Source organism: Colletotrichum siamense, assembly GCF_013390195.1.
Source record: "Colletotrichum siamense strain Cg363 chromosome Unknown KSG_Cg363_contig08, whole genome shotgun sequence".
Lineage (NCBI taxonomy): Eukaryota > Fungi > Ascomycota > Sordariomycetes > Glomerellales > Glomerellaceae > Colletotrichum > Colletotrichum siamense.
The window spans coordinates 4,292,027-4,317,746 of NW_023501021.1; the positions used below are offsets into that span (position 1 = coordinate 4,292,027).

General features: G+C 51.7%; 6 protein-coding genes across 6 annotated transcripts; 3 read left to right on the top strand and 3 right to left on the bottom strand.

Annotated features, from left to right (window-relative positions):
* Positions 1 to 1,000: 1,000 nt before the first annotated feature.
* sre1-0 (Sterol regulatory element-binding protein 1) lies at positions 1,001 to 2,093 on the top strand (the record flags this gene model as incomplete). The annotated part of the gene is made up of 2 exons (XM_036644508.1): positions 1,001 to 1,066; positions 1,158 to 2,093. The coding sequence occupies 2 exons, from the start codon at positions 1,001 to 1,003 to the stop codon at positions 2,091 to 2,093; spliced, it is 1,002 nt and encodes a 333-aa protein (XP_036490674.1).
* A 6,214-nt stretch (positions 2,094 to 8,307) lies between these two features.
* Positions 8,308 to 9,756, bottom strand: freB-1 (Ferric/cupric reductase transmembrane component B; the record flags this gene model as incomplete). The annotated part of the gene is made up of 4 exons (XM_036644509.1): positions 8,308 to 9,283; positions 9,337 to 9,458; positions 9,509 to 9,570; positions 9,621 to 9,756. The coding sequence occupies 4 exons, from the start codon at positions 9,754 to 9,756 to the stop codon at positions 8,308 to 8,310; spliced, it is 1,296 nt and encodes a 431-aa protein (XP_036491260.1).
* Positions 9,757 to 11,505: 1,749 nt separating this feature from the next.
* On the bottom strand, positions 11,506 to 13,434 carry str3-0 (Siderophore iron transporter 3; the record flags this gene model as incomplete). Its single annotated transcript, XM_036644510.1, has 1 exon — positions 11,506 to 13,434. The coding sequence occupies one exon, from the start codon at positions 13,432 to 13,434 to the stop codon at positions 11,506 to 11,508; it is 1,929 nt and encodes a 642-aa protein (XP_036491259.1).
* A 3,265-nt stretch (positions 13,435 to 16,699) lies between these two features.
* CGCS363_v012662 (Carboxypeptidase S1-like protein B) lies at positions 16,700 to 18,727 on the bottom strand (the record flags this gene model as incomplete). The annotated part of the gene is made up of 4 exons (XM_036644511.1): positions 16,700 to 16,715; positions 16,774 to 18,205; positions 18,257 to 18,542; positions 18,590 to 18,727. 4 exons carry the CDS (start codon positions 18,725 to 18,727, stop codon positions 16,700 to 16,702), a joined length of 1,872 nt encoding a protein of 623 aa, XP_036491262.1.
* Positions 18,728 to 20,221: 1,494 nt separating this feature from the next.
* Positions 20,222 to 21,644, top strand: CGCS363_v012663 (Taurine hydroxylase-like protein SAT17; the record flags this gene model as incomplete). The annotated part of the gene is made up of 4 exons (XM_036644512.1): positions 20,222 to 20,495; positions 20,552 to 21,038; positions 21,091 to 21,396; positions 21,455 to 21,644. The coding sequence occupies 4 exons, from the start codon at positions 20,222 to 20,224 to the stop codon at positions 21,642 to 21,644; spliced, it is 1,257 nt and encodes a 418-aa protein (XP_036491261.1).
* Positions 21,645 to 22,511: 867 nt separating this feature from the next.
* Positions 22,512 to 24,741, top strand: MUP1-3 (High-affinity methionine permease; the record flags this gene model as incomplete). Its single annotated transcript, XM_036644513.1, has 9 exons — positions 22,512 to 22,770; positions 22,819 to 23,058; positions 23,109 to 23,204; positions 23,268 to 23,524; positions 23,608 to 23,701; positions 23,761 to 23,935; positions 23,992 to 24,128; positions 24,188 to 24,440; positions 24,501 to 24,741. 9 exons carry the CDS (start codon positions 22,512 to 22,514, stop codon positions 24,739 to 24,741), a joined length of 1,752 nt encoding a protein of 583 aa, XP_036491256.1.
* Positions 24,742 to 25,720: the final 979 nt, after the last annotated feature.

Here is a 25,720-nt window from a genome sequence, read left to right on the forward strand (position 1 = left end):
ATCTCATTGGAAACTGCACTGCGCAGCATGCACCGTTTCTCTCCGTTCCAGATCGCCCGCAAACGCCTTGTATCGGAATCACATCTCCCAAGCACCAGATGTGCTTTCCCATAGCACCAGAAATCCACAAGTAAACGCAGAGCACAGCAGTTTCCATGGTTGGGTGCCATGGATCAGGGATGACATAGGGCCACCGGGCGGTCACCTCTCTCCGGCGGCCCCCTAGCCTCTCCCAACATCCCTACCAGGTACGCCGTCCTAATGGACCGCTTGCCGACTCGGGATCCTCCCTCGTGCATGTGTCAAAGTAAACTCCACAGCACATCTTATGTCAATCATCAGTCTTTCCACCGTCGGATCCGTCCGCCCGCACCATCCCAAGCATCCACCCCCCGGCGTTCTCGTCGTTTACTGCTGTGCTGCTGGGCAAGTGACCGTCAGCCAGGCCCTCTCTGCTCCCCCGGGGTGTACAATGTGTGCCCGCCACACGAGCTGCCGTAGCGCACACCCGCAGTCGTACCTTTTTCTGTCACTTGTCCCTTGTCCATGGGCCGGTCGTATGACGAGCCCGTCCATCGCCAGTTTTGCTCGCCGTTCCAACCCGCGCCCGCCTTACCATGGCCCTCATCACCCCCAATTCTCGCCAGGTGGCCCACCCTATGCTACGCCGCGGAGCTCTACCCCGGCCGCCCTCTGCCAAGCAATTGGGAAACGCACCTCTTTTTTTTGGTTTCTGCATTTTCATCGAGTTGTAGGTATATAGCTTTGTCCCTCCGTCGAGTAGTCTCCCCACCTGTCCTATGCTCGAACCATCAGCCTCAATCGCCAAAGTAACATCATCATACAACTACACATCTCGCCATCCGGCACTTGCACACACACACCTACACACATATCTGGTCTTCACTCCCCCGAGTAACGCCACCACTTCACACACATCTTCAATCAACTCACCACAACAACAACCCCTGGACACATCTACCCCTCCATGAATCGAACCATGGCCCAACAACAGTCCTTCGATTACTATCAAGTACCCCAGATGCCTCAATCGGGTGTCTCAATGGTAAGCCCATTTAACCGCCCCAATCTCCGAATAACCTCACTTTTTCTTCTCTTCGCTCCAACAAGCCCAAGACTAACATCTCTCCCACCAGTCACCCCCAGAGCTCTCTCCCCTCTCATTCTACGACACCCAAGCCGACTTCAGCGCCGACTCCGCACCATCCCGCGGCTCCCCCGTGTCTCCCGTCTTCCCCGCCTCCTCCTTCACCCTCCCCTCCGGCACCGACTGGCCCGCCTACTTTGAGAAGCCCACCCTCTCCCCAGACCTCGACGTCTTCTACGGCGAATTCGGCAGCCCGATGTCCTTCCTCTCCTCCCAGAACATCGCCCTCAGCCCCACCGCCAACCCCGCAGACCTGACCTGCGACACGGTAGCCTTCGGCCGCGAGGGTATCAACGACACACAACCCCTCTTCCAGTCCCTCGATGCCCCGGCCCAAACCGCCCGCCCGCAACCACAAGTCAAGACCGAGAGGTCAACCATCACCGCCCGCCCTGCCACCCAACAACAACAAGCACCCAGACAACCCGCCCCCCAACAACAACAGCAGCGCACATCCCCCCGCAACGACCTCAAGCGCAAATCCTCCGCCTCCACCGCCTCCTCCTCCCGCTCCGCCTCCCCGGAGCCCCCCGCCCGCCGCACAAAGCACGAGCCCAGCAAGAACCCGCACAACATGATCGAGAAGCGCTACCGCGTCAACATCAACGAGAAGATCATTGCCCTCCGCGACGCGGTCCCCTCGCTGCGCTGCGTCGTCCAGCAGACCGAGAACCCGCAGGCCGCCGCCGCGCACGGGGATTCCGACGAGGCGTTCGACGTCGTCGAGGAGCTCGGCGGCCTGATGCCCGCGCGCAAGCTCAACAAGGCCACGATCCTGAGCAAGGCGACCGAGTACATCACGCACCTCGAGAAGAAGAACGGCATGCTCTGGAAGGAGAACCAGGAGCTCGAGAAGAGGCTGGCGGAGTGCCAGCGCTGGAGGGGGCAGAGCGAGGCTGCTGCCGCTGGGGCTTACTGGTCCTAGTTCCCTTGTTTTCTCTTCGGTTTTTTCTACCTTATTTGGGATGATTACAAAAACAAAACAGACGACATAGCAACAAAGACGTTGAGGAGTGTATATACCGGGCTGTATCTACGATTAGAGAAAACGGCGCTGAGCGGAAGGGAGAAAGGTGACGATTGGGCGTTTTGCGGCTTTGATATTGGGAAGGCTTTGTGTTTGGGGCAAAAGGGCTGTATACCACGATGAGCATGTCATCATCTGACACGGCGTTTTTCATGATGAGGAAGGAAACTTGGGAATGAGCTGGAATAGGCTTTTGGTTTTTGGTTTGTGACGAGTGCAGCCAAACTCTCCCCTTTTCTTTGCGCAGCAATGCGATAATGAAGAAGACACTTTTACTGTTCATGATGATTGTCCTTCGAAGTATGAGATGGTGGCCAATAAGGAGCTAGTGTATGAGAGGGAGTTCTTCATTCGGGTAAGTCTCCCATCCTTCGAAACGGACGGCTCTGGACCCAAGCAGTGTCTTCCGAGACCGAAAGCGGGGCCGATCTCTTTCACTGAGCCGAACATCGGGCCGCTAAGTCCTGCATTCCGCGCAGGAGTATAGCCAGTGAGCGGTGAACCTATACCAACGTTAGTACTCCACCGTTTTGTGACAAACTGGTGACGCCAACTCACCAAGGCGAACATCGTCCAAACAAACAATTTGGAACATGTGTCTCTCCGTCGTGACCACGGACAGGGGTCTGAAAATGGCCACAACGGCAGCAGGAACGCGCTGGTGAGGCAGTTGAAGGTGGGATGGATGACTTCCAGGAGCAGAAACTGGGGTGCGTCGTTGGTGAAAAAGCGGAATTGGGGTGTGAGGTGGGGGGTGCGTTCGATATAGGTGCTGTAGGTAATGACCTGATCGAGGAAGGAATCTGAGGGCCAGGACATCGTGTGATCGGGATTGTTTCAACAGGATGAATACTGGAGAGATTCTGTTACTAGAGAGATCCTGTAACTGTGAAAATGATTTGGAGAGAGCTCAAGGGTAGGAAGCTGATCACCGTGCCCTTGCGCACCTTTGTGGACAGTTTGCCGAGCTTCAAGTACCAAAACGAGTTTACCTTGCTTAGCCGGTATCGTTGGATAATCTTATATGGATGTCAGACCCGCTGAAGCGTCCACTCCAACAAGACAGGGGAGAAGACTTCAACTTAGTGACTCCATGGGCAGCTTGATAATGTTCCCATCCTGTAAAAGTTGTCTTAGTCACGCCTACACGCTAATGAACTCGTCCACATGGATGATCTCGGACAACAGTTAGACTCGACGCTACCCAAAATAATGTTCAAGATACAAGACATCATCTCGTGCAATATCGGAACGCGACAACGTCCCGCTGCTTTTCAATTTTTGGTATTCAGGGCGTTTGCACACTTACGCCTGTAGACACCGAAGTGCATCTTAGGTCACCGCAGGAACCTACGCCAGTCGTATTGAAATCAAACGCAACTGCTGCGCTGACTCACTCCAACAACTCACCGTTTGACTCAATAAACTTTGGAAGAGACAATTCTATTTTTATGAACACGATTAGAGCGTGAGTGGGTGAATAACATCAAGGCCAACCAGCCTACAACTTTAGACCTCCAGTACATCAAACCTTATTTTTGTACATGTTCTTCCTGGAGCCGACTCAATTTGCGATCGAGCTTTGCCTCCATGAAACGGTACATCTGCGTCTTTTCTACATCCCTATCCCGGAACATGCTAACAAGATCCCAGCGTCTTTCCCGCAGGGCTACGTCAAGAGCGCACTCCTGGCCACAACGTCTTGTGACATCAGCACCATGATCAAGAAGTAATTCGATAATCTTTCTATACACTTCATGCTCTTGAAATACCCTTGAATTGATCAGACAGCAGAGGGTACGGTAGCCTTAGACCAGCATCTTTGCGTCTGCGCCTTGATCAAGTACCAACTCCACTTCGACTTCAGAACCCCTTTTGACTTCTGATATCTTCTTTTCAAGATCCTTGTTTAAATCAAGACCTCTATATAAGAAAGGCCTTATGATAAGCTTCGCAAGTCTCAAAAAGAAGCTTGGCTGGGTCGCGACTACCTGGCGACGATGAGAAAGAGAGACCTTTGTTTAGAAGCCTTATGGCGTCGGCATCTTTCATCAACAGCAGATATATGACATTTTCGCAGCCAGTGAGCCCAGTGAGCCCAGTGAGCGGTGTGCCGGGAGTAAAAGCGTCCGGGATGCAATCCCCCTGCCTGGATCAGCAATTTCTAGGAAGAGTTCAAAGATTTTATTCAAACCCCTGGAAGCCGCAACATAGAGCGCAGTTTCACCGGAGTACATGGACATGTTAATATTTGCGCTGGCATCTAGGAGCACCTGTACAAGGTCAAGACAACCATTTATGCATGATCTTGAGATAGCGGTACTAATACAGCGCCTAATAGCGTCAGTCAACGTAATGTTTTCAAGCAGTTTTTCGATGACCTCTTTATCAAAGCCTCTCTTAAGGGCCTTCCACAAGGCTCTTGCAACAACTGTAGCACCGACTATTCCCATGAAAACCACCTGCTGCGTTAGGGTCTGCCCCCGCGCCGAGAAGCAATCACTTAGCCTCTTGATTGCCGCTATCAGCCGCTATGTACAGCGGATTACAGGAAAAGGCTCCCAAGGTGGCGTTGATATCTGCCCCAGTGTCAAGTAGCATCTGTATAGCCTCTTGAATACCGCTATCAGCTTCTGCATACAGAGCAATATCGGAAGAAGCTCCCCCCGCGGCGTTGACGTTTGTCTCAGCGTCTAGAAGCATCCGCAAGGCTTCGTGGTGGTTCATTCCAATAGCTGTTTTAGGTGGGTTACCAAAAGCGCCCCCTTCACTGCTAGGATTTGCTTCTGCGCTGAGAAGTAGTTGTGTAAGCTTTTGTCCACTCTCACAATAGCGAGTTGCAAAGCGCTGTCAAGAAGACTGTGAGGGATCGTACTACTTTTCCCAACGACTGCTTTGTGAAATCGGTAAAGATGAAGGGAAAGTAGGTGCTGAGTGTCATCCTCGAGAGCTTTGAGGTTGCTCATAATTACTGAGCTCATAATGGTCTTTCTACAGTCTGACTTTCCATTTATACACAGGGACTATGCAGATTTCATCTTCCAACATTCGAAATGTTCGCTGCGAAGAAACCAATCGCAAGTGCCAGTGTGGAGGTGACTCAGTGCGGTCTGACCATTGACTGATGGGTCTGCCGCGGAAAGCCAGGCGCACTTTCTGTCTAGTAGGTGTTTATCAATGAAGCCTTGAACTGATTGCTTCGTGTCTGACACTGCTAATACATGAGAATCCTATCAACGTTCTGGGGCGTTTGGCCACTAACCTTCTGTCACGATCTTCTCCATCTTGTCAGCTAGCTCCACCTTCCTAGCGTCAATGGTGCCTAAGAGCTCTTTTGCGTACGCAGCAGCGGCAAGCGCTGCATAGTTCTGCCATCGATCGTTTTTGTGGCTGTCGGCGTAGTCACAGATCCCCCTGACTACAAGACAGGGGAAGTTGCTGATAAGCCCGGCGGCCCACATTTCGTAGCAGAGAACATCCGTTCCAATTCGTTTCAGAACTTTTTCTCGAAAACCGCCGTCTTGGATGACTAAATCTCCAGAAGCAATTGTCCCATAATGTACTTCGGGATCGCTCGTCGGCCTTTCTTCTCTCTTGATCTCCCTCTCCGCGTCGCAGCTATCGCAAGATTGTGTGTCGTCAATCCTTCGGCGTTTTATGCCCCCGGAGAGATTCCGATAAGAGATACCACCAGATACATGGACCGACGTTGGTTCGAATAATCGATCGTTTTCTGCTCCTTGGTAGATGAATGCAGGGTCTCTGCCTTTCGGGTTTGCCAACATCGGATAATTCTGAACGGCCTGAGACAGGATCTCCGGCAATTTAGAGCCCTTCAACCGCTGTACGGCTCTCAGCTTATCCACAGCTTTGAGAAGAACAGTCGGAGGAGGGGCAAGAGCGCCGACACGCTGAAACTGGTCATTCTCTCTTATCTTGCCTAGGCCGTATTGTACGACGCCTGGATGACCGTTTTTTGGAAGGCTCACGACCACGTCACCGAGACGAACATCATTTTCCTCCAAGTCGGGGACTCCAGCGCCGATCCCAACTAAGAGGCCGAATCGTAGGTGCGGGAGAGAATTGGCCATGCACGTTGTAGTCGTCGCCGCCGACACCAGGCCATAACTTCCCCCACCGAGTGATGCAATGACGATGTTGTGGTCCCCGACCCGGCCCCATGAGTAGTTGTTGCTGTCTTTGTCGTTCTGCTCGAAATCATCTGGCTGCCCGTGTGTCTCATCGAGCATGGCGAGCGCGGCTGTCAGCTCCTTGTTCAGAGCAGCGATCCAGCCGATTGTGTACATTTTGTACGTGGGAAGTCTGTTTAAGTCCGCCATGATGTCTACACTCACTTGGCAACATGCCCAGCTTCAGGTGTAGACAGCGGTGAGAAATTGATGTAAATGATCTAGGACGTCTAGGAATGGAAGATCGAGTGGACGATTGTAGGCCAGCGCCCCTCAAGTATTTCTACTTTCACTACCCGTCCCCCTCTCTTCGACTTGGCCAAGCCTCAAATTGATTCGTCTGCTGCGCTGATAGGGGTTGTCTATGTTGCTGATGGGCCGCATGAGTATTCAGGGGGTTGATTGGCTCCATGACGGCCCAGGGTGTTTTCGTGCCGCACCTCAACCAACCGTTATCATACAATGCATGTCAATGTGGCAGGGTCTTGGGCTGTGCTTCAGCGAGACGCTGCGATTCCATGCCCACCCTGCCTCTTTTTATGGTCTTACAATCCTGAATCTTACCCTACGTGAGCAACCAACAAATCCAGAAACCAACTTTGATTTTCGAGAAATAATAAGCGTGCAGTTCAACCCGATCGCTACGCATGAAAATAGATTAGATTATCAAACCCGCTGCCTGTTATTCTCCCACCTTTTGTGGAGAGAAACCATTACCGGCCGTTTGACACCTTGCCGGTGGTCGATCGTTGGCACGTGGTCTAAGAATCAGCATGCTGCCCAGCCATGGTCGGTAAGCACGGCTACGCCCCGGCCCAACCAACTTTTTTGCGTTGTTGGTAGGAACAGGAGAGGTGACTGCTGTAGCTCATGCCTTGCTCCTGCACCAACACCGCCCATGGCAGCCACGATGTCAGGAGCAGCAGGACCAGCTGCCTCTCATTCCCCCGGCCACCGCTTCCTGCCTGCCACCGCAGGCCAACAATTGCCGTTGCGCAAGGCCCCATGGTCGAGTGGTTCCCCCAGATTAAACCCGTTTATTTTGAAGGATTTCGTTCGATTTTTTCAGGGAGAATGGCGATGTCTCCATTCTGTCCGCCGACATCTATGTAAGTCTCGCTCAAAAGTCCATAAGGGTGGAGACGCAAATGCAGCGAATATTTTGGCACCGGTTGCACCTTGACAGCCCCAAAGGCGGAAAACTTTACCAAAAAGGAAATACATAAAAAAGCAACTCCCCTGCTCGGGGTGAGTAGAGCCCTCAGTTTCTATACTGCAAGTGTTTTTAGCGCTTAGCAACTACGCTGCTTGCTCAGGTCTGTACACAACCTCTTGTATATTCATCATTGGGTGATGATTTTCGACACATTTTGGATTGATGTAGGCATACTCGCTTCTGCAGGGAAGGCAGGTGATGCTGCCGGCTGTGGTCGAGGGAAGAACGGGCGATCGATCCTGCCCGCGGGAAGCCAAGAGCCGTGCTCTGCCACTGAAGGAAGTTGGGCCCAGTCCTTCCTGGCAAGTCACGGCGGCACCTTCTGGGAATAATGAGGAAGAACAGCATTTACTGAGCAGCGTGTCCCTTCGCTTGGAAACGCATGAGACTCTCGTGATCTCTCTTCTGAAAGCACCTCGCGACGGAGTCGCTCAGCCACCTTTGTACACACCGCCGAGAACAGTGATGAGAACAGCAATCGCGGAGCAGCTTCCCCTGTGTGCCTATCCACGGAGAAACCATAAGACTCCAAACATGCTATTTCTGAGTTCGCAGGTAGTGGTAAATTTCTAGCTGACTCTGAATTCTGTATGCACTGGCGTTGGAATTACACGCCACACTTTCGATGCAGTCCCCCTCATCACACCTGAAATTAGAGTGGTAGGTCTTGAATTCGGCGCTGTATGTATTGATATTTCACCTACGCTCACCACTGAAAGCTCTCCTCGAAGTATTCTATGCGGGGCTCAGAAGCTACCATCCTGGCTGCGACCGCGCGTCTACTTTCATCGGCCATCCTCCCTGGACCACTTGCGACTACTGCCAAACTACCCTTCTCTCCGGTATTTAATATGGCGTGGATGACTTTTTCAACGTTTAACCTGTAAAATTTCCACTCCGCGAGGCGATGTGTGGCCTGATCCCCGATCCTTCTACTGTCCATGGTAGTCATATAGACGTGAATCTTCACCTGCCCATATTCTGAGACGTTCTTCAACTCGTGAGTGAGTATGTCGACTGCCAATCCCAACTGGCGAACTGCCCAGTGAATTTCGATCAGCTTTGGTCGGGAACAAGACGTTGTGAGTTTCTTGAGGTATGAGAGTGGTACCGCAATCCCACTGCCTCCAACCACAAACAGCACCTTGCTGAACCGCTCCAGAGGGAGGGACTTTCCGTACGGGCCGTCAATCGCCACAAGTACTGTGGCTGACTTTGATTTCTCGGTCTCGGCGTAGTCCTTAAGCCGCGAGGTGAAGCTGTCGTATGGTCGAATCAAAAAAGTCATTTCCCGCCCGGACCTAATTGTTCTGGTTCTGGTGCCCTCGGAAGAATCTGCCCTGTGGTCTAAAAGAGGTGACCTCTCCCCCAACGACTCGCCGCATTGAGCTGACTCAGATACTGACGCCACGGTGAACGGATGGCTCTCCCAAAAATTCCACTTATTCAGTACCATGAGATAGTAAAACGTGCCGGGTTCAATGGTATAAAGACTCGAGGGAATTGGGACGACGACTCGAATCATGTGAGCATCCTCGTTGTAGGTGACCAGAGCACATGCGTTCCAGAACGATGGGCTGAAGGCCACGATCCGAGCCCCGCGAATGACACGGTCTACCAGCCATATCATGGCCGGGACCCATACAAGAGGATCATAATCGCCTTTGAAAATCGAAACATGCCTTCAAATATCGTCAATTTGCCGTCTCTCTTCTGATTGCAGCACCGAACTCACCCTAGCATTGTCATGAGTATCAAGGCTGACAGGGCAATGTGAAGTACAAGAAAGAGCTCGTATTGTCGACGCCGAAACCAGAAGACGGATGAACCAACAAGCAAGCACATAAGTATTGTGGCCTATCAGAGAGTCAGCTGCGCGGAAACCAGTATTTGGCGAAATAACTCACCAATTCACCAGTCCACCAATAGGTCAAGTTACACATTCGCCAAAAGTAATCCCAACCGCCTCCTGAGAAAGATCAGCAACGATGCGTTCCATGGCTTCACGTATAATCTTACTGCGGAGAATGAGCAGAGTATAGCCGATAGAGTGGATTACGGCTTCCAATGTGGCTATCCGGGCTACCCAGCGATGGAAATTATTGTATGTTTTGAAGTCCCAGCCTGTGAGCCAGATGACGAGATTGTTCCTCATCCCGAACAGCCAAATTAGGGGAAAGTTTGCGAACGACAAAATACCAGTTCTATCGGAAACATGACGGAGGACTTGCATCGTGATGGAAGGATAGCTTCGAGTCCTTGTCGTCAGTATCAACTCAGATGACAGGATAACGGTGCTCGGGAGAACTCACAAGCCGTAACCTTCGAAAATTCTGTACCCATAGACGGTGCACATTACGTTGAGGAACAAAAACAACATCAGTGTCAATGTCTGCACACGTGGAGGCAAGGTACCCCAACCTCCGAAGTCCTGCACACAGCGCCGGCCAAACGTCGCTGGCGTCAAAACCGTGCGTTGTAGCCATAAGCTGCTGGGATGTCGGCGGGCGTGCGATTGCGCGAACGAGGGGCCCCAGTGCATGAGTGCTCGGTTTGCCATGCCCACCGTGATGACCGCCGCCCAGAACATTCCCATCGCCCAACCGTAGTTGAAATGCTGATCCCAAATGTAATCGTGTGCGTCCTGAATTGTAGCGAGTGAGCTGTCACCTTCTAAATTTCTAGGATGAGTGTTTGCAGTGAGGAAGTAACTAACCAGCGTCCATGCCCAAAGTCCGTAATAGGATTGTGATGGCAGCATTAACATGTCAACGCGTTGGGCACGGTCTGGACTCGTCTCGTTGAACCTCGTGATTTCAGCGATGTCTTCATCTGTAATGTCATTGATGATGTCGCGTGGGGGAAAATGTGAACCGTTCATGTCTTGACATGAACGGTTTAGGCTCTTAGACTCTGCGAGCCAAACATCTTTCGAACAATACAAATCCCAGCATAGATACAGTGATCGCTGGTACAAATGGCTAGTGCACTCCTGCACGGCAAAAAATGCCCCAGTCGGGGCATCTGAAAATCGCAGCGTCCGGAAGGTCTTTCGACAGGCTGTCCCGCACAACCTGCCGTACGCTTCGGAGGCAGCTGCTTGGGTAAAGATAAAGAAGATTATGACGGAGTAGCATACTGCACTATTCAACTGCCGGTATAGCATTTCTTGCTCAATGACACAGAATGCTTTACAAGTCGTGGTGTAAGTGGTCGGGATCCAGAAATTTGGCGGGTGAAGTATTTAGACTCGGGGCGGATGAGCGGGTATTTATCAGATGATCAGATAACGAAGGATTGTGGGCCCAACACATCACGTGTGCATCGCTCAGCTAACGACACCCCTTATAGCTACTCGTAGGACTCGATGGGTAAGTAGTATCGCGCAATTTATTTTGCTGACATTCTTTGAGGCGCGGCGCATGTTTACGGTGTTACTTTTCATCTCAAGTGAGGCTGGAAACCCTATAATAGCCCGTATGATGCTAGAACACGAAACGATGGCAAGAAATACTCGCTGTAAACAGGCTTTCGGTGACCACAGGCGGCAAATACCGGGCGAATGCCGCTAGAAACCTGCTGAGCAGTGCTAGACCACTGAAGCTGGCGTAACTGGAACGCTCATGCATCATGCTCCTAGCACTGCAGTTTCATCAGACGGCGCAAGAACCACCAACATAAGAACATCATCTGCTGACTGGTTTGAATGAAGAACTGGCCTGATGTGAGGATATTCGCATGGCGGCGATAGGCATTATCGAATAGATCTCAGTCTTCTTAACAAGTCCACCCCCCCTACAATAAGCTAGATCGTGTAATTGCGCCAGCCTTCCTGTCCGTCGAACGATTTGCCCATCATCCACCATATCCTGATATGCGTGGAAAAGCCCCTTTCAAGCACAAATTACTTACGATACAAAGCAAGCACCTTCTGCCAGAATGTTGCGCGCTCTGGCTGAGTACTAACTGTTTCGCTTGCTGTGCGCTGGTTCGGGACGTCTACAACCTCGCCATCGAGGCCCTTATTGTTGACGGCATTCTGCTGCTTGCCGAGATAGTAGTTGGGCATAAAGAAAGACGCAATGAGAGGGATACAAGACAGGCAGATGGAGGCGATGGTGATGTGCCCATTCACAATTGCGTAGGCGCGCACGCCGCCCTGGCGAATGGGGTCGCTGAAGCTGTATTTTTTGAGCGTCTTGATGTTGCCGTATATCTTGGTAATCACGCTGCTCGAAACACCCGGCATCTCCTTGTGCATCTGGTCAACCATCTGCTCCGTCCAGATGCTCGTCGCAACGGCGCTACCAATGCTGGATCCCAAGGTAGACCACAGGGTTATGATGGAAATAAGTGAGGCCACATCGTCGTGGGGGACGGAGGCCTGGACACCGACGCGGGCACCGACCACATTGAGGGAGGAAAGACAAAAGATGAGTTGTGCAGCCACGAGGCGAGCTGTATCTTGAGTCATTCTCCCGCTCGGTTGGATCAGGAGACCATAGCCAAGGATTTTGGCAGCAGCTCCGAAAATCATGAGACTTTTGTAGCGATGAGAGATACGGTGGACCAGACCGACGACAGGTCCAACCAGACACAGGCCCATGGTAGTTATACCAAGGAAGATAGTCCACTGATACGTAGTCCAATCTTTGATAATGAGGATGTATGACGAGAAGTAGGTGTTCCGAACGGATGAAGCCATCTGGTTGAAGGTATGAATAATCACACCCGCAATAAAGGCGCGATTCTTTAGGATACGCTTTGTCATCAAGGGCTTAGGAGCCACGAATACTTCGAAGAAGACGAATCCGGCGAGGATAACAAAACCTATGACGATCATGGCGATCATACTAGGGTTCTTCCATCCGTCATCGGCGCTCTTAGCCAGGGTAATAGGCAAGAGAATGAGGGAGAAGGCAAAGCCGAGGAGAATAAGGCCGATGATATCGATATCAACCAGGCCTCGATACGCAAGCTTGGCCCAGTACACCAAGTTCTTGGGCGTCGCTTCGGAAGCGCCGGTGCGAACATTCTTGGAGTCGGCCATAGTGACCATACCTGCCTTCTCCCCGCGGCGTTGCATGGCGTAGAGGGTCATGATAGCGGGGACCAGAAGAACTGGTACGAGAATCGCAAACATCCCCAGACCCCATCTCCAGTCATCGTAAAATCCCTCGGCGATAAACCCATTAACGGGAACCGTCACAATAAAGGGTAGAGATAGGCAAGCGCTGAAGAAGCCGCGCCACTCTAGAGGGGTCAAATCGGCGACAATAATGTCACTAAGAAGATCCAGGCCTGATTTACCGACGGATGTGAAGCAAATACCGATAGTATAGGATGTGAAGGTATGAGCGCTTGCCGCAACAGCAAAACCCACGGCGTAGAAAGCAAGGATCACGACATACGTTGTAGGTCGCGACGTGATATCTGCTAACTTTCCGATAAAAGGTTTGCTGATGGCACGAATAATCTGGCTAGCGGTGTTGACGGTGCCGAGTTGGCTGTGGACTTTGAATGTTGACGCGGCTAACGTGCCGAAGATCGTGGTAGTGATGCCCATGTCCAGGGCGTAGGCGAACATGGTGAGGCCGACGGAAGCACCAAGCAGCCAGAGCAAAATTTTGCCCTTTTTGCCGGAATGGTAGAGAACCTTGTTGAATGCCTCGACCCTGCCAACGCCAATGGCCTTGGGGCTCTCGTCGTCGGACGCGACGTAGTTGGGCTTCTCAGTCGGCTCAAACATGTCGTCGGTTGCGGCGTTTTGCACGGGAGCGTGCTGGGACTCGGGGCCCTTAGGCCGTTTGTCGTCGACAGCGGGCGTCGACATGTCTGGCAACGTGTCGAGCAACTGGATGTTCCGAGATAAGGTCGAGACTACGCAGAGGTAGAAAGGACGATAAATACCGGAGCAGCAAGAGTACGGTGGAAAGAAGAAACAGATGGGAACGCAAAGACAGAGAAGACGGAAAACTCTGCAGCCACAGCGATACTTGATCTAGTGTCGCCTTGCCTGACTTTTTGGCAGTGAAATCTGGAATGGCGCAGTAGGCCGCTGATCGAGTCGCCCCCCACTGCGAACCGAAGCGAAGGATTCCCTTAGACAGCGAACAGTGGTCCGTCGTCGGGGTTAAGAATGTGTAATCGTTTGACGACTCGACTGAGTGGGTACATCTCACGGGCGACATGCCTAATGGAAAGATTCTCCCGGCAGGCTCCTTCGCCAGTTGAGGCAGAACCAGCAGCACACCTAGACCCATGGGAAGAAAGACAAGCTCGGTTTTCTTTTTTCCGAATTCTTTTAACATCCTTGCATATATTATCCACTGAAAACGCACCATGCCATCTAATCAGGTGGCTAGATTTTAGAGTGAGGGGATCATCCCACTGGCGGATGGGCAACTGCGGAGACTACCCATTTCCTTGGCAAAGTACCCAGTGTGATGGGACTGTGCATCTTGGTATTTACCATTGCTATTTCATTCGGGCGACTCGAAGTCTCTGAGTCTAGGCCGAAATCTTAGGAAAAGAGAATTCTCTCGGAGTGCCCTGAAGGCAGTCGCTTCTCCGAGAGATGTTTTTCGACACATTAAGGCGGGCATCAATCGGAGCGGGCCAGGCGGCTAGCACCTTGGTACTGACTTCACGTTTTCATCCCCCTAGTTCCATGGTGGCCTTGGCATGACAAGGTTGCTCAAGGGCTGGTGCCCGGAAAACGGGATGGGCGTGGTGGCCAAAACCAGTAGCTCGTACCAAGCCGACGGTTTGCGTGTCTAGTCCACCAAGCGGCTCAGGCGGATACGGATGAGCGGAGTAATCTTGATCATGATTGTTATGTCTACGGATTACCCTGTGTCTTTGAGAATATAGACGTCCTCGATCAGAATTCGGCCCTCTGTGGACTTCGCGAGTCTAAGAAGAGCAATATCCATGGGCGATCGTTAGCTTGTGCTCGGTGGACTCCGGTCAATTTCCCCCAAGACTTACAAGTACTCTTGCCCGCGGCAATCCGGCCGACAATGCCGATTTGCTCACCAGAACGGATTCGAAGATTTAATGTCTTGAGCGCCGGACTCAAGCCGGGTCGATAGCTGAGCCTAAACGATTGAAACAGGATACGCCCTTTGCTTGGCTATCTTTGGCTTTTGAGACGCTTGTCTACGCATTTGACGTCGTGTGCAGGCTCTTGTTCGATATTGTACGCGTAGTAGAGCATCCTCTTCACCGAGTTCAAGTTGTTCTCAATCCCGGCGCTGAAGCGAATTATGTTGCCAAATGCAGATTGGGCAGCAAGTATGCATGACGATGCTCTATTGCACCGACCGCTTTCAAGGTCGTTAGTCCTGACAACGATTTGTCAAAGAGCTCATAGATACGACTCCCATGAAGGCTGTTGAGACGGCGCAGTTCTCGTGCAGAAGGGCGCTGGTGCATGCCGGTCCAAACGTAGAGGAGCAACACACTAGCAGCAACGGCTACAAAGATTGACAAGATGCTGCTCTCGAAGAATGCGATGGGGGCCATCAGCACGTCTGAGAGCGCTGCAGTGTGAAGATGGTAGGAGCACCAGAAGCAGAACAGGGCGAAGAAAGTGCTCGTCAAGAATAGTCTAAGAGACTGCCCGAGGCCCCACGCGGCGTAATCTCCCATGTATCCGCTCTCTTATATCGCTATGTAATGGTTCTGCTGCCGCCAGCTGAGCCACCCAGGCAAGACGACACTTGTTCCTGAAACACGGATGCGAAGAAGAGAGGTACCGTCATCCAGGCGTTGCCAAACTGGACATATCTCAGGTACGTCTTCCCACCAACGGTGTCGATAAGGCGCTCCTCGCTCAGCATGATTTCCCTCTCTCGCTGCTGTTGGAAGGTTGGATTACTGGAGCCTGCCGGAACAGCTAATACATCATCTTTCTTTTCATTTTCTCCTTGAACTCCAGCGTTCCTCGCGTCCACTTCGTTCTGCTGGACCGCTGGAGAGTTATCTTGGACTTCACCGGTCATCTTCGACTTTTTAGACGAGGCCGGGGTTGAATCTCTTACCATTGATGACCTTACATAGGCACTGAATGAACCATGCAGACAGGGCATTCTGCTCATCGACTGCCCGCGGACAGCCCAAAACCTCTAGTAGACTAGTAGAACTACAAAATCCAGTGTAATATATCTCAACAGTCCCTACGCCAGAGACAATCCGTCTAAATATCAAGACAACCAAGCATACCGAGCATACCTAGTGTGTACGTAGGTGTGGATGTATAGCACGTGCAATCAGTCGATGTTGTGTTCTCCTACCGGCGTTTGCCAGAAAAGGGCAAAAGTGGACTTGTATACTGTAGCCTGGAAGAACCAGGAGGCCGGGCATATCCTCTTTTTGGACTGTAGCGTATATTGCGATTGGGCGGTTGTCCCAATCTGGTATCGCCCGTGTACGTAGTACAACGGTGAGCTGCTCGGTCCGAACCGGAGAAGTGTAAAAGTCCGGATTGACATAGTATTTAGGATGGAAAGGCGTCAATGCAAGCGCAGGCTCTGGCTTTTACTGGGTATGATCTAATCTAATCTGATCTGATGGATCAAGTTGATTTGTCCCACCGGGTGGGCTTTCGCTTGCGGGGTGCCACCTTGCATGAATATGATAGGTCTCGTTCAGAGTGGGTTGTCAGCTTATGCGTAATTAGCCAATAGCTACACAGTTCGAGCCGGTGATTACTCGCACTGGACAGCTCCTCTTCTTCGTATTCTGCCCCTCCCTCGTAATTAATGTGCTTCATAGTGTAGTTAGTGCGTGCGCGAGCCGATTTCTTCCGCCTACGCTCTCCGGTCCCAGATCTCAGATATCAGGCTTGAGTGATCCAAAGCAAATTCTTACGCCGTATACGCTGAAATGTCTGAGATGGATAATTCAAAACAGAAATTGATGGACCGCGAGGTTGACAGAAAATATCCTCTAAATAGCTTGGCAATCACACTGCAGAAAGGTTCATCAGAGGCTATGCTTGATTGTTGACTGTAATGTTCTCAGTGCTATCTATTAAGAAAATGCGTGAAGTACGTCACAATCCTGTAGATTACCTATCATCCACTAATCACTCGTCACTCGTCATCCAGACTAGAGAAAACATAGTTAGCAATGCCAGTCAAGGAATAAGGAAAGGGGACTGACTAACATGTCTCGCTTCATGGAACGAGTGGCGGCAGCGTCGTACGCCGGCTCAGTCATGATGTAGTCCTTGATGACACCCGTACCATTCCGTAGAGCAGCCACTTGCTCCTCGGTACACGTGCTCGGGTCCAGCACGTAGCAGAAATCCTCATACTGCGGCGGGACCTCATTCCTGATCGCAAAGGTGTCCGACGGGCCTTGAGTGCTGTAGCTCGAGTTCGCCGCGGTGTCGACCTTGCCAGTCGCGATATCAAGGTTGAACAAGGCACGGTTGAAAATTTGATACGCGGACTCGGGCTGGTACGCAGGTACCGCGTGGCCGGCTTGGTAGACCCTGATGAATGAGAGATTGCCATACTGACGGACTTGCCCGCCTTCGTAGATCTCATTTGTGAGAAGAGGCTGATACCCCGCCTTGGCGAAGTTCTCCTGGTCGGCCCATGGGATGGCGAGAGACACTTGCTCTCCACCGATCCAGTTACAAGCAAAGTCGCGATCGCCGAACATCAAAGACACCTTGATGCCGCTGTGTAGCAAGTATGCAATGTCTTCAATCCAGCCCGGACGCGGGTAGTCTCCGATGCCACGGAAAGCAGACGACGAAGCGCTAGAACTACCGGTCCAATTCAGAGGCACACCGAGAGCGGTTTGGATGTGCGGCTGGTTGAGATATCCGGCGGTGAAAGGTGCCGGGAAGAGTGTGGGGTCGATCTGGGTCACGTCGTAGTAATCACGACCAGAGACGTCGAGGTAAGGGTCGCGGACATTGTTTGTGCAGAACGTTTCTGCGTCTTGGCAGATGGCATTTACGCTGGCATTCGTGCCAATATTCTCGGGGTCGTAAAGGGAAGAGACTTCACGACAGGCGTCGATGCGGTCGCGGCAGCCGCCTTCACGGTAGTATGCGTCCACCATGCCAGCATATACTGTCTCGTTGACTGTTTCGATTCCATAGGTGTTGTTGAAGGCCATCTCAGGGTACGAAGGCCACTGGACCTGACGATCGATGCAGCCGTTCACGATGAGCAAGGTGTCAAGATTGAGGATGTACTGTTCCCCTTCGGTACCGTCCCATGTTCCATTCTGAATCTTCTCATTTTGTTCCTGGAAGTATGCAGCAAAAGCAGGTCCGTAGCGTCCGCCATACGATTGGGTGGCGATGCTGATGCGGTCGTTGTTCGGGTGGTAGCCTGGAAACTCCTGGAACCAGACCTGCGAGAAGTGCCAAAGTGCAATGGCGGCGTTGCGGCTGCCCCAGGATGTGGTGTTGCGGTTATCTACTGGGAGAGTGCCCGTTTGGAATGTCACGTTTTGGGCTGGGATCGGGGAAGATGCGTTCAGGGTTTGAGTGCTTCCGAAGAGGTTGCGGGTCACGTTGCGGAGAGTATTGTAGGAGAAGCCGACTTGGACAGGTTGGTCGATGTAGAGCATGTTGACTTCTCAGATTAGCCACGCATACGAATCAAAGATATTCAGAGTACGCATACCGTGGTTATTCCATGACCATTCGCTGGGTCGCGTGGAGTTGGAGTCATTGTTGATGTAGCACGGCCCGTTCTCGTTGAACAGCCCCGGCATTGACGAGCTGCCCGGTCCACCGTTCATCCAGATTGAAAGTGGCGCATTTTCAGGATCTTCTTTGGCCTCGAAGAACCAGAAAAATGTGTTGATCTCGTAGTCTTGCTCTTGACCCACTCCCTCGAGAGTGCCGGGCGGGAGGTGGATGTAGCCGGCGTATGACTTGACACCCTCGGTTTCCTCACAGAGATTGGGCTACGGCCGTTAGGTGTTGTCCGTAAAGACGGGATCAGAGCGAGTACCTCTTTGTAGGATATCGTGATGTTTTCGTCAAACTTGGACTTGAGGACTGTGACTCCTTCAGGCGTTGGCGGGAATTGGGCCAGCGAAGACTGGATCAAAGCTGTCGCGACGGCGACAACCGAGAAAGACTTCCGCATCCTGTCAACGATGCTCAAGCTATGGCCGGCTTCAGATCCAAGAAAAAGAGATTGCAAGATCTTTCTGGCGCGGCATCTGGGGGAGGACGAGCAATCGCTATATGTCATTAACTCTGATTTTCCCCGCTCATGTTGATTTCTGACCTTCCTACTTCGGCGCTTGGTGCTCAATGATTCACCATCATCGTGCGCTTATGTACGGAGGTTGCACCGCCAAGGAGGTCGTATCAAGCTTGCCCGGAAGCCGATTCGGTTCTCTGGTGAGAGGGGCAGGGGGTGGGTGCGGGGTCGCTAGGAGACCCGGAGGAGGCCAAGACTCGGCTGCGGGATGCGTTGAGTTGGCGGATGAATTGGCCAATGGGAGTGATTGATCGAAGCTTTAATTCCCGCTTTGAATGCACCGCTGGGACAAAAAGTCCTTATCAAACATCCTGCTCATCCGGGTGCTGGTGATCCTCATGGTGCATCATGGTGAACGTTGTGTACAGCCGAAAATTGAATACAGGACAACAACGACGACGACGGCAGCTGCGACAACGATCATCCTAGCGATAACAACGAAACAGAAGCTTCAATCATCGCGACGACAATATTCAGGATGATGGGACGGCCGATGACCAAGACACCAAGAACAACAGTCTGAAATAACAGATAAGATGAGTAAGGAGTACTCCGTCCGGCTAAGTGGAAGCATCCGTTCGGATAGCACTTCCTAACTTCAGACAAGACAGCCGCACTCGCGTTCAATGATGATTCGCATGAAAAGCCAAGATCTCATGAAGCCCAGATCATCACTTTGAAAGAATAGCTGGCACTGAGGTTGGAGTCCTTGCGTTTCCGTTATCATCCGGACTCAGCTCCGAACGGCCCGAGCCAGAGTGGATTTCGACCGGGACCGGTAGGTGGGAACCCCCCGCTCGGTATTCGGGTCGGGGGCCGGCATGGGAGGTGGATCGGCACGCAAAGCTTGAGGCTTACTCATACGCAAGGTCCTACGTGCGGAGGTCTCGGCGTCTGCCTCACTTTTGCCGATAATGTTGTCGAGATCCGGGACCAGATTGGCCTGTGATTGCGACATACCTGGGGGAATGACGCCGCCGAATCGCGTTTCAGGGTTCCCCGCAAAGCCGGAACACAACGAAGATGACGCCTTTCCAGCTCGGGATGGCAAACAGCTGGAAGCGCACCACAACCACTGAGAGGCATGGTGTTGGTCGTCAACTATGTGTGAAAGCATCCTTTCTGACAAATGCAATATTGAATAATGGCGCGGTGATTGGCCCGCGGAGATGTTGTTGGGGAATTCTATGTACACTTGACCTCGGATGCGCATGCCGTCTCGAATCATGATTCGATCGTCCCCACTAACTAACGGATGTTTGAGTCAACATTAGGGCGTGTTTGACCTCGTGAGGGCGATGATATAAACGTGTAAAAGCCGGCCTTCGATTTTACTACGATCTCATCAAGCAAACCTCTCAGACCATCATCAAAATGGCCGCCGCTGCAGTTCAAGCTCCTCTCCTCACAGGACCTCCTGGTCAACCTGACATTGGCTACGCGCCTAACCACGACAACTACCTGGCAAGGATTCAGCGCCGTCACGAGCAAGAAAAGCTGAACAATTCTCTCCCCGACGGGTTTCCTCAAAAGTTGGAGTCAAAGCTCGTCTGGGATGGCAACACTTTGGCTGAGACATACGACTGGAACTATGTGTTAACGGATGCCGACAAGAAAGAGGTCGACGAAGCTCTCCAGCACTTCAAGTGTATGTGAATAACGCATGTTCGTCAACCTGGACCGTTTGAGTAACTCTCCTTGCAGCACTGAAGAAGCCCCTTGGTGAGATTAACCAGGAGACATTTCCGCTGCCCAATTTGCACAACACTCTTCGCGCCATCTCCGATGAGGTTCACAACGGCCATGGCTTCAAAGTCGTGCGCGGAGTACCAGTCACCAAGTACAACCGCGAAGAGAATGTGATCATCTACGCCGGAATCTCATCTCATGTCGCACCCATCCGCGGGAGACAAGACACTCAATTCAGCGGCGAGCCGGCGGACGTTGTCCTCGCTCATATCAAGGATCTCACCAAGGTCGTTGACGCTCAAAGAATCGGGGCACCCGCATACACCACCGACAAGCAGGTATTCCACACCGACTCAGGTGACGTTATTGCACTTTTCGCCCTTGGCGAGGCTGCTGAGGGCGGCCAGAGTTACCTTTCAAGCAGCTGGTTTGTCTACAACGAGCTCGCTAGAACGCGGCCTGATCTGATCCGTACTTTGGCGGAGCCTTGGAATGCTGATGAGTATGCGATCATTTTGTTACATAACCAGCCTCAACACTCACATTATATACAGGTTCGGCAAGGACGGCAGGTCGTACAGTACCCGACCTCTGCTACACTTCCAACCATCAGAAGGCGACAAGCCAGAGCGCTTGATCATCCAATATGCACGAAGAAGCTTCACCGGGTACTGGGGACTTCCCCGATCGTCTGACATTCCTCCCATCACGGAAGCTCAGGCTGAAGCCCTCGATGCCTTGCACTTTACCGCTGAGAAGTACCGAGTATCCCTCGACTTTCACCAAGGAGACATTCAATATGCGAACAATCTGAGCATCTTCCATGCACGTGGAGGGTTCGTTGACTCCGAAGAAAAGCAGTAAGTCGAAGACCATTGGACGACCCGTCAGCTGAATTAATGCTTACACTTTGGCCAGGCGTCACCTCACACGCCTGTGGCTTCGAGACCCCGAGCACGCATGGAAGACGCCGGATGCGCTGAGGGAGAGATGGGACAGAGTGTATGCTGGAGTAACTGCGGAGAAATCAGTGTTCCCTTTGGAGCCGCAGATTCGCAGTGCTAGTCGAGGTGAATTTAAGCCAGAGAAAGAGGACGCAAAGGCGTAGATAAAGGAAACGTCTAATAGTAGGCCTGGCCAATTGCCTCTTGTTCGTTCGGCTGCCTTCGCGCCAGGTGCATCTCCAGCGAGCCAATGAATGAAAGAGGTTCAGAGACAAAGTATCATCCCACGTCAAATGTAATCGAATTGACAATCAAGAAGTAATCTCCTATCTCATGACTCGCTCCATTCAGTATTGCCCATTCATGGCTGATTGAATGTCAGTTTCGAGTTGTAAGATTGCGCAGCACGATCGCATCTTCCCAGGACCGGATGACGTCGTCACGGCATGGCACCAATCGGGCTTGGCCTCCGCGGCCTGAACCAACTCCGTCTACTTAAGCCGACTGCGACTAAGGGTATCTGCAAGACGTCTGGGAATACATCGGGCCAACCAACACACCATCAACACCTGAGCTAAGACAACTCCAAACCTTATCATCCCGCCTGTCGTTGGATTGCTACAACTGACCCTACAATTGCGTTATCGGGACCCTGGAACGCACCGTCGCAACCCCCCCACAGTCCGACGCGAAGATAGCGACCTGGTGCCGGCTTCAAGTATCGGTATCAATCAGCATCGCATCTAGGCGCTGCATTGGTGATTTCGTTCTGGCTTTACGGGGATGCAGGCACCCTCGACCCCGGGAGATAATGCAAGCTGGCGTAGGCGCATGGGTCTGTGGGTTGGGAAAACGGCCGAGGCCGAGATGGTACCCCGCGGGATACCATGATGTTGGTGTTTACATACATATACTGCCATCCGATCGTCCAATGTATGAAACTCCTGAGTTCAGTGCGTTCAGTTAGGTCGCCTCCTCAGTTTACTTCATCGCTGCTGTCTTTCTGCTTTTGACTACAGACTGTTCACACGATGTCTTTCCCACGGCGACCTTTCAAAAGTCGCGAGAATGAAGAAAGCGTCGACGCAAATTCGGGCCATGAGTCGGACGTTACCGATGGGAGCCTTCACTATGTGGTCGAGAAAGGCGGAAACGACTCGGGCCCGTCGTACCAGGAGGCAACGGGTGCCCCAGTTGAGACGAGTTCGCCGTTAGGTTATGCTGTCGGGCCCGTCACCATCGTCTTTCTCAACGTGAGCAAGATGATTGGAACTGGTGTCTACTCCACTCGTACGTCGCAGCTATTCCCGTGTTGACATTTACACTGACAGGCCGCAGCTTCCGCCATCCTGAAGGGCACTGGTTCAGTAGGGCTGAGTATGATCTACTGGGCCCTGGGATTCCTGACCTCGATCGCCTCCTTTTCAGTATACCTCGAATTCGCTTCGTACTTTCCAAACAGGTCCGGCTCCGAGGTGGTCTATCTGGAACAGGCATATCCGCGACCGAAGTGGTTGTTTCCCACGGCATTCGCCTTCCAGTCTGTGGCACTGTCTTTCAGCAGTGGCAATGCTATCGGTAGCCAGCCATATCCTTTTCTCTTGTATCTCGTTGCTAATTAAATTCAGTCCTTTCTCAGTATTTGTTCAAAGTAGCTGGGTCGACTCCAGGGCCTTGGCAGTTGAAGGGTGTGGCGGTGGCTGGATACACTGTCGCCACATTAGGTGAGCTGACCTCGCAACTTTGAGGCATGATTTGTCCCAACTTACTGACTTTGGCCTTCTCAGTTGCTGCTTTGCACAATAACTTCGCTTACCAGTTCTCCAACGGAGTCGGCGCCGTCAAGCTTCTGACGCTTGTCTTCATTGCCATCACTGGATTGGTTGTACTAGGAGGCCACACCAAAGTCCCTGAGCCGCATGCAAACTTCGAGAACTCATTTGATGGTCAAGCGACGGCTTACGGCTTGACAAATGCTCTTTACCGAATCATTTTCTCGTATGCCGGTTTCGAGAACGCCTTCAATGTCGTAAATGAGGTTAAGGTATGTTCAATGATGATTGGACAGTTCGACTCTTTGACAATGGTCTGTACGTCAGTTCAGAACGCTGACACGGTGACATTCAGAACCCAGTGAAACAAATCAGGAAGTACGGGTGGATTTCTCTTGGCATTGTGACTATCCTCTACATCTTAGCCAACATTGCCTATTTCGCCGCCGGTACGTCTTGGTCAATACGCTTGTGCCGTCTTCAGGCGATATTGACTCACTTTGAACAGTACCGAAAGCGGACTTGGCAGCAGCCGAACAGATTGCAGCAAGTCTGTTCTTCACCAACGTTTTCGGTTCCAGCGGTGCGGTCAGGGGGCTCAATTTCCTCATTGCCTTGAGCTCCTTCGGCAATCTCTTGACGGTGCTGATTGGATCTTCCCGCATGTTACGAGAATGTGGAAGGTATGATGAAACTAATCATCTTATAGAAGATCATACTAATGGAGCTTCTTTCTCAGACAGGGTGTTCTGCCCTATCCTCGGTTCTGGGCGTCCACAAGACCTTTCGGCACGACCCTGGGTCCTTATCTCGTCAAATACATCTTGACTATTATCATGATTGTCGCTCCTCCCGCCGGCGACGCTTTCAATTTTAGTATGCTTTATCCATCGCTACTCATTCTTTTGAGAGCTTGAGAACTAACTTAAATCAAGTCGCCGATCTCCAGGTCTACCCTTCCGCATTCTTCGGTTTCGTCATGTCAGTGGGGCTCTACGTCGTGCGCTGGCGTCGCAGTCGCCTCAATCTTCCTCCGCCTGAGTTCAAAGCATGGGAGGTCATTATCATCTTCAACATCGCAAAGGACTTGTATCTCCTCATCATGCCTTGGTACCCCCCTGAGGGTGGCGTGTTTGCCGGCGATGTGAGCTTCTGGTATGCCACATACGTCGTTGCCGGCATCGGCATGTGAGTTGGCCCCAGGAAAACCGGCATTGATGAAGAACTCGAACTGACAACAATTATTAGTCTTCTTGGCTGTGGTGTGTACTACTGGCTTTGGATCTACGTGGTCCCGAAAGCGAGGGGCTACCGTATCAGGCAGCAGGTCTTGGAGCTGGCCGACGGCGCTCAGAGTCACAAGCTTGTCAAAGTCCCGGTTGCCGACTTAGCTGAATGGGATGCCACGCACGATCACGTTGGACGGCCGCTGCAACAAGTTCCAAGTGTTCCAGGATCCGAGGAAGAAAAGAAGCCAGTAGCTGTGTGAGGTTTGAAGGATTCAGGAGCAATAATCAGCAATCGGCTATGGTGGCGGGAGATAGATAGTTGTTCATGTCCGTCAGCATTTAGCCACCCATCCATCAACAGTTATGTTTCCTATGATCTATTAATCTAAACCACGGAGGAAATAAGAATGAGGCAGCCAAATAAGACGTCATGATCCAACCTTGGTAGGTGTCTTGGTTGCCGCAGGTGCCGTTACTATCACCACAATTTTGTCGTGATCCTTTAGTAGAGGGTCTGCGACGAAACTTCTATTAGGTCATGATTAGATTCTTGGTTTGCAGTATTGATGTAGTATCTAGTTGCCAACTCAACGTCCCAGACGCACTCTCCGATCTCTCCCAGTATTAAATTCAAGCCTTGCAGGTGTTGCAGTTAGCCCGAGTCCAATTGTATCTCCAGTTCTCGTCCTTCTTGCTCTGATCCATCACGCCATAGCTGATATCCATGCAACATGCCAGCTGCGCTCCATTGCAGGTGTAGCCCGGCCAGGAGGTGGTGCACGTGGCACTAGCGCTAGCGGCGAAGAAGGCAGCAGCGATGGCCGCGGCGAAGCCTGTGATCTGCATGGTAGGCTAGGTTTTGGTCTAGTCACCAACTTAGTCAAAGCTTGTTTGCACAAGAACTTGTCATTGCACCTACAGTGATAATTGCGATATAGACTATGTATTATTAATATGGTTCGCAATTTTGTTGATTTGGCAAAGGATGATGGTGGTTGTAGGAAGATCATTTGACTTAAGGTTCTGGCGCACCCTTTATAGTTCGGTCAGTTATGCCGGCCAAGGCGAGAACAATTTGTGTGTAGAACTTCCAATCTATCTCAAATGATAGTGGATTGTTCTATAGTATGATTGTGTCGGAATTCAGGAGTAATTCGTATTTTAGAGTTATCCCGCCGGCTAAGAAGTCATAGTAGCGGGCTAGAACCATCTCCCGTCGGTTGGACCATGACTCTGATC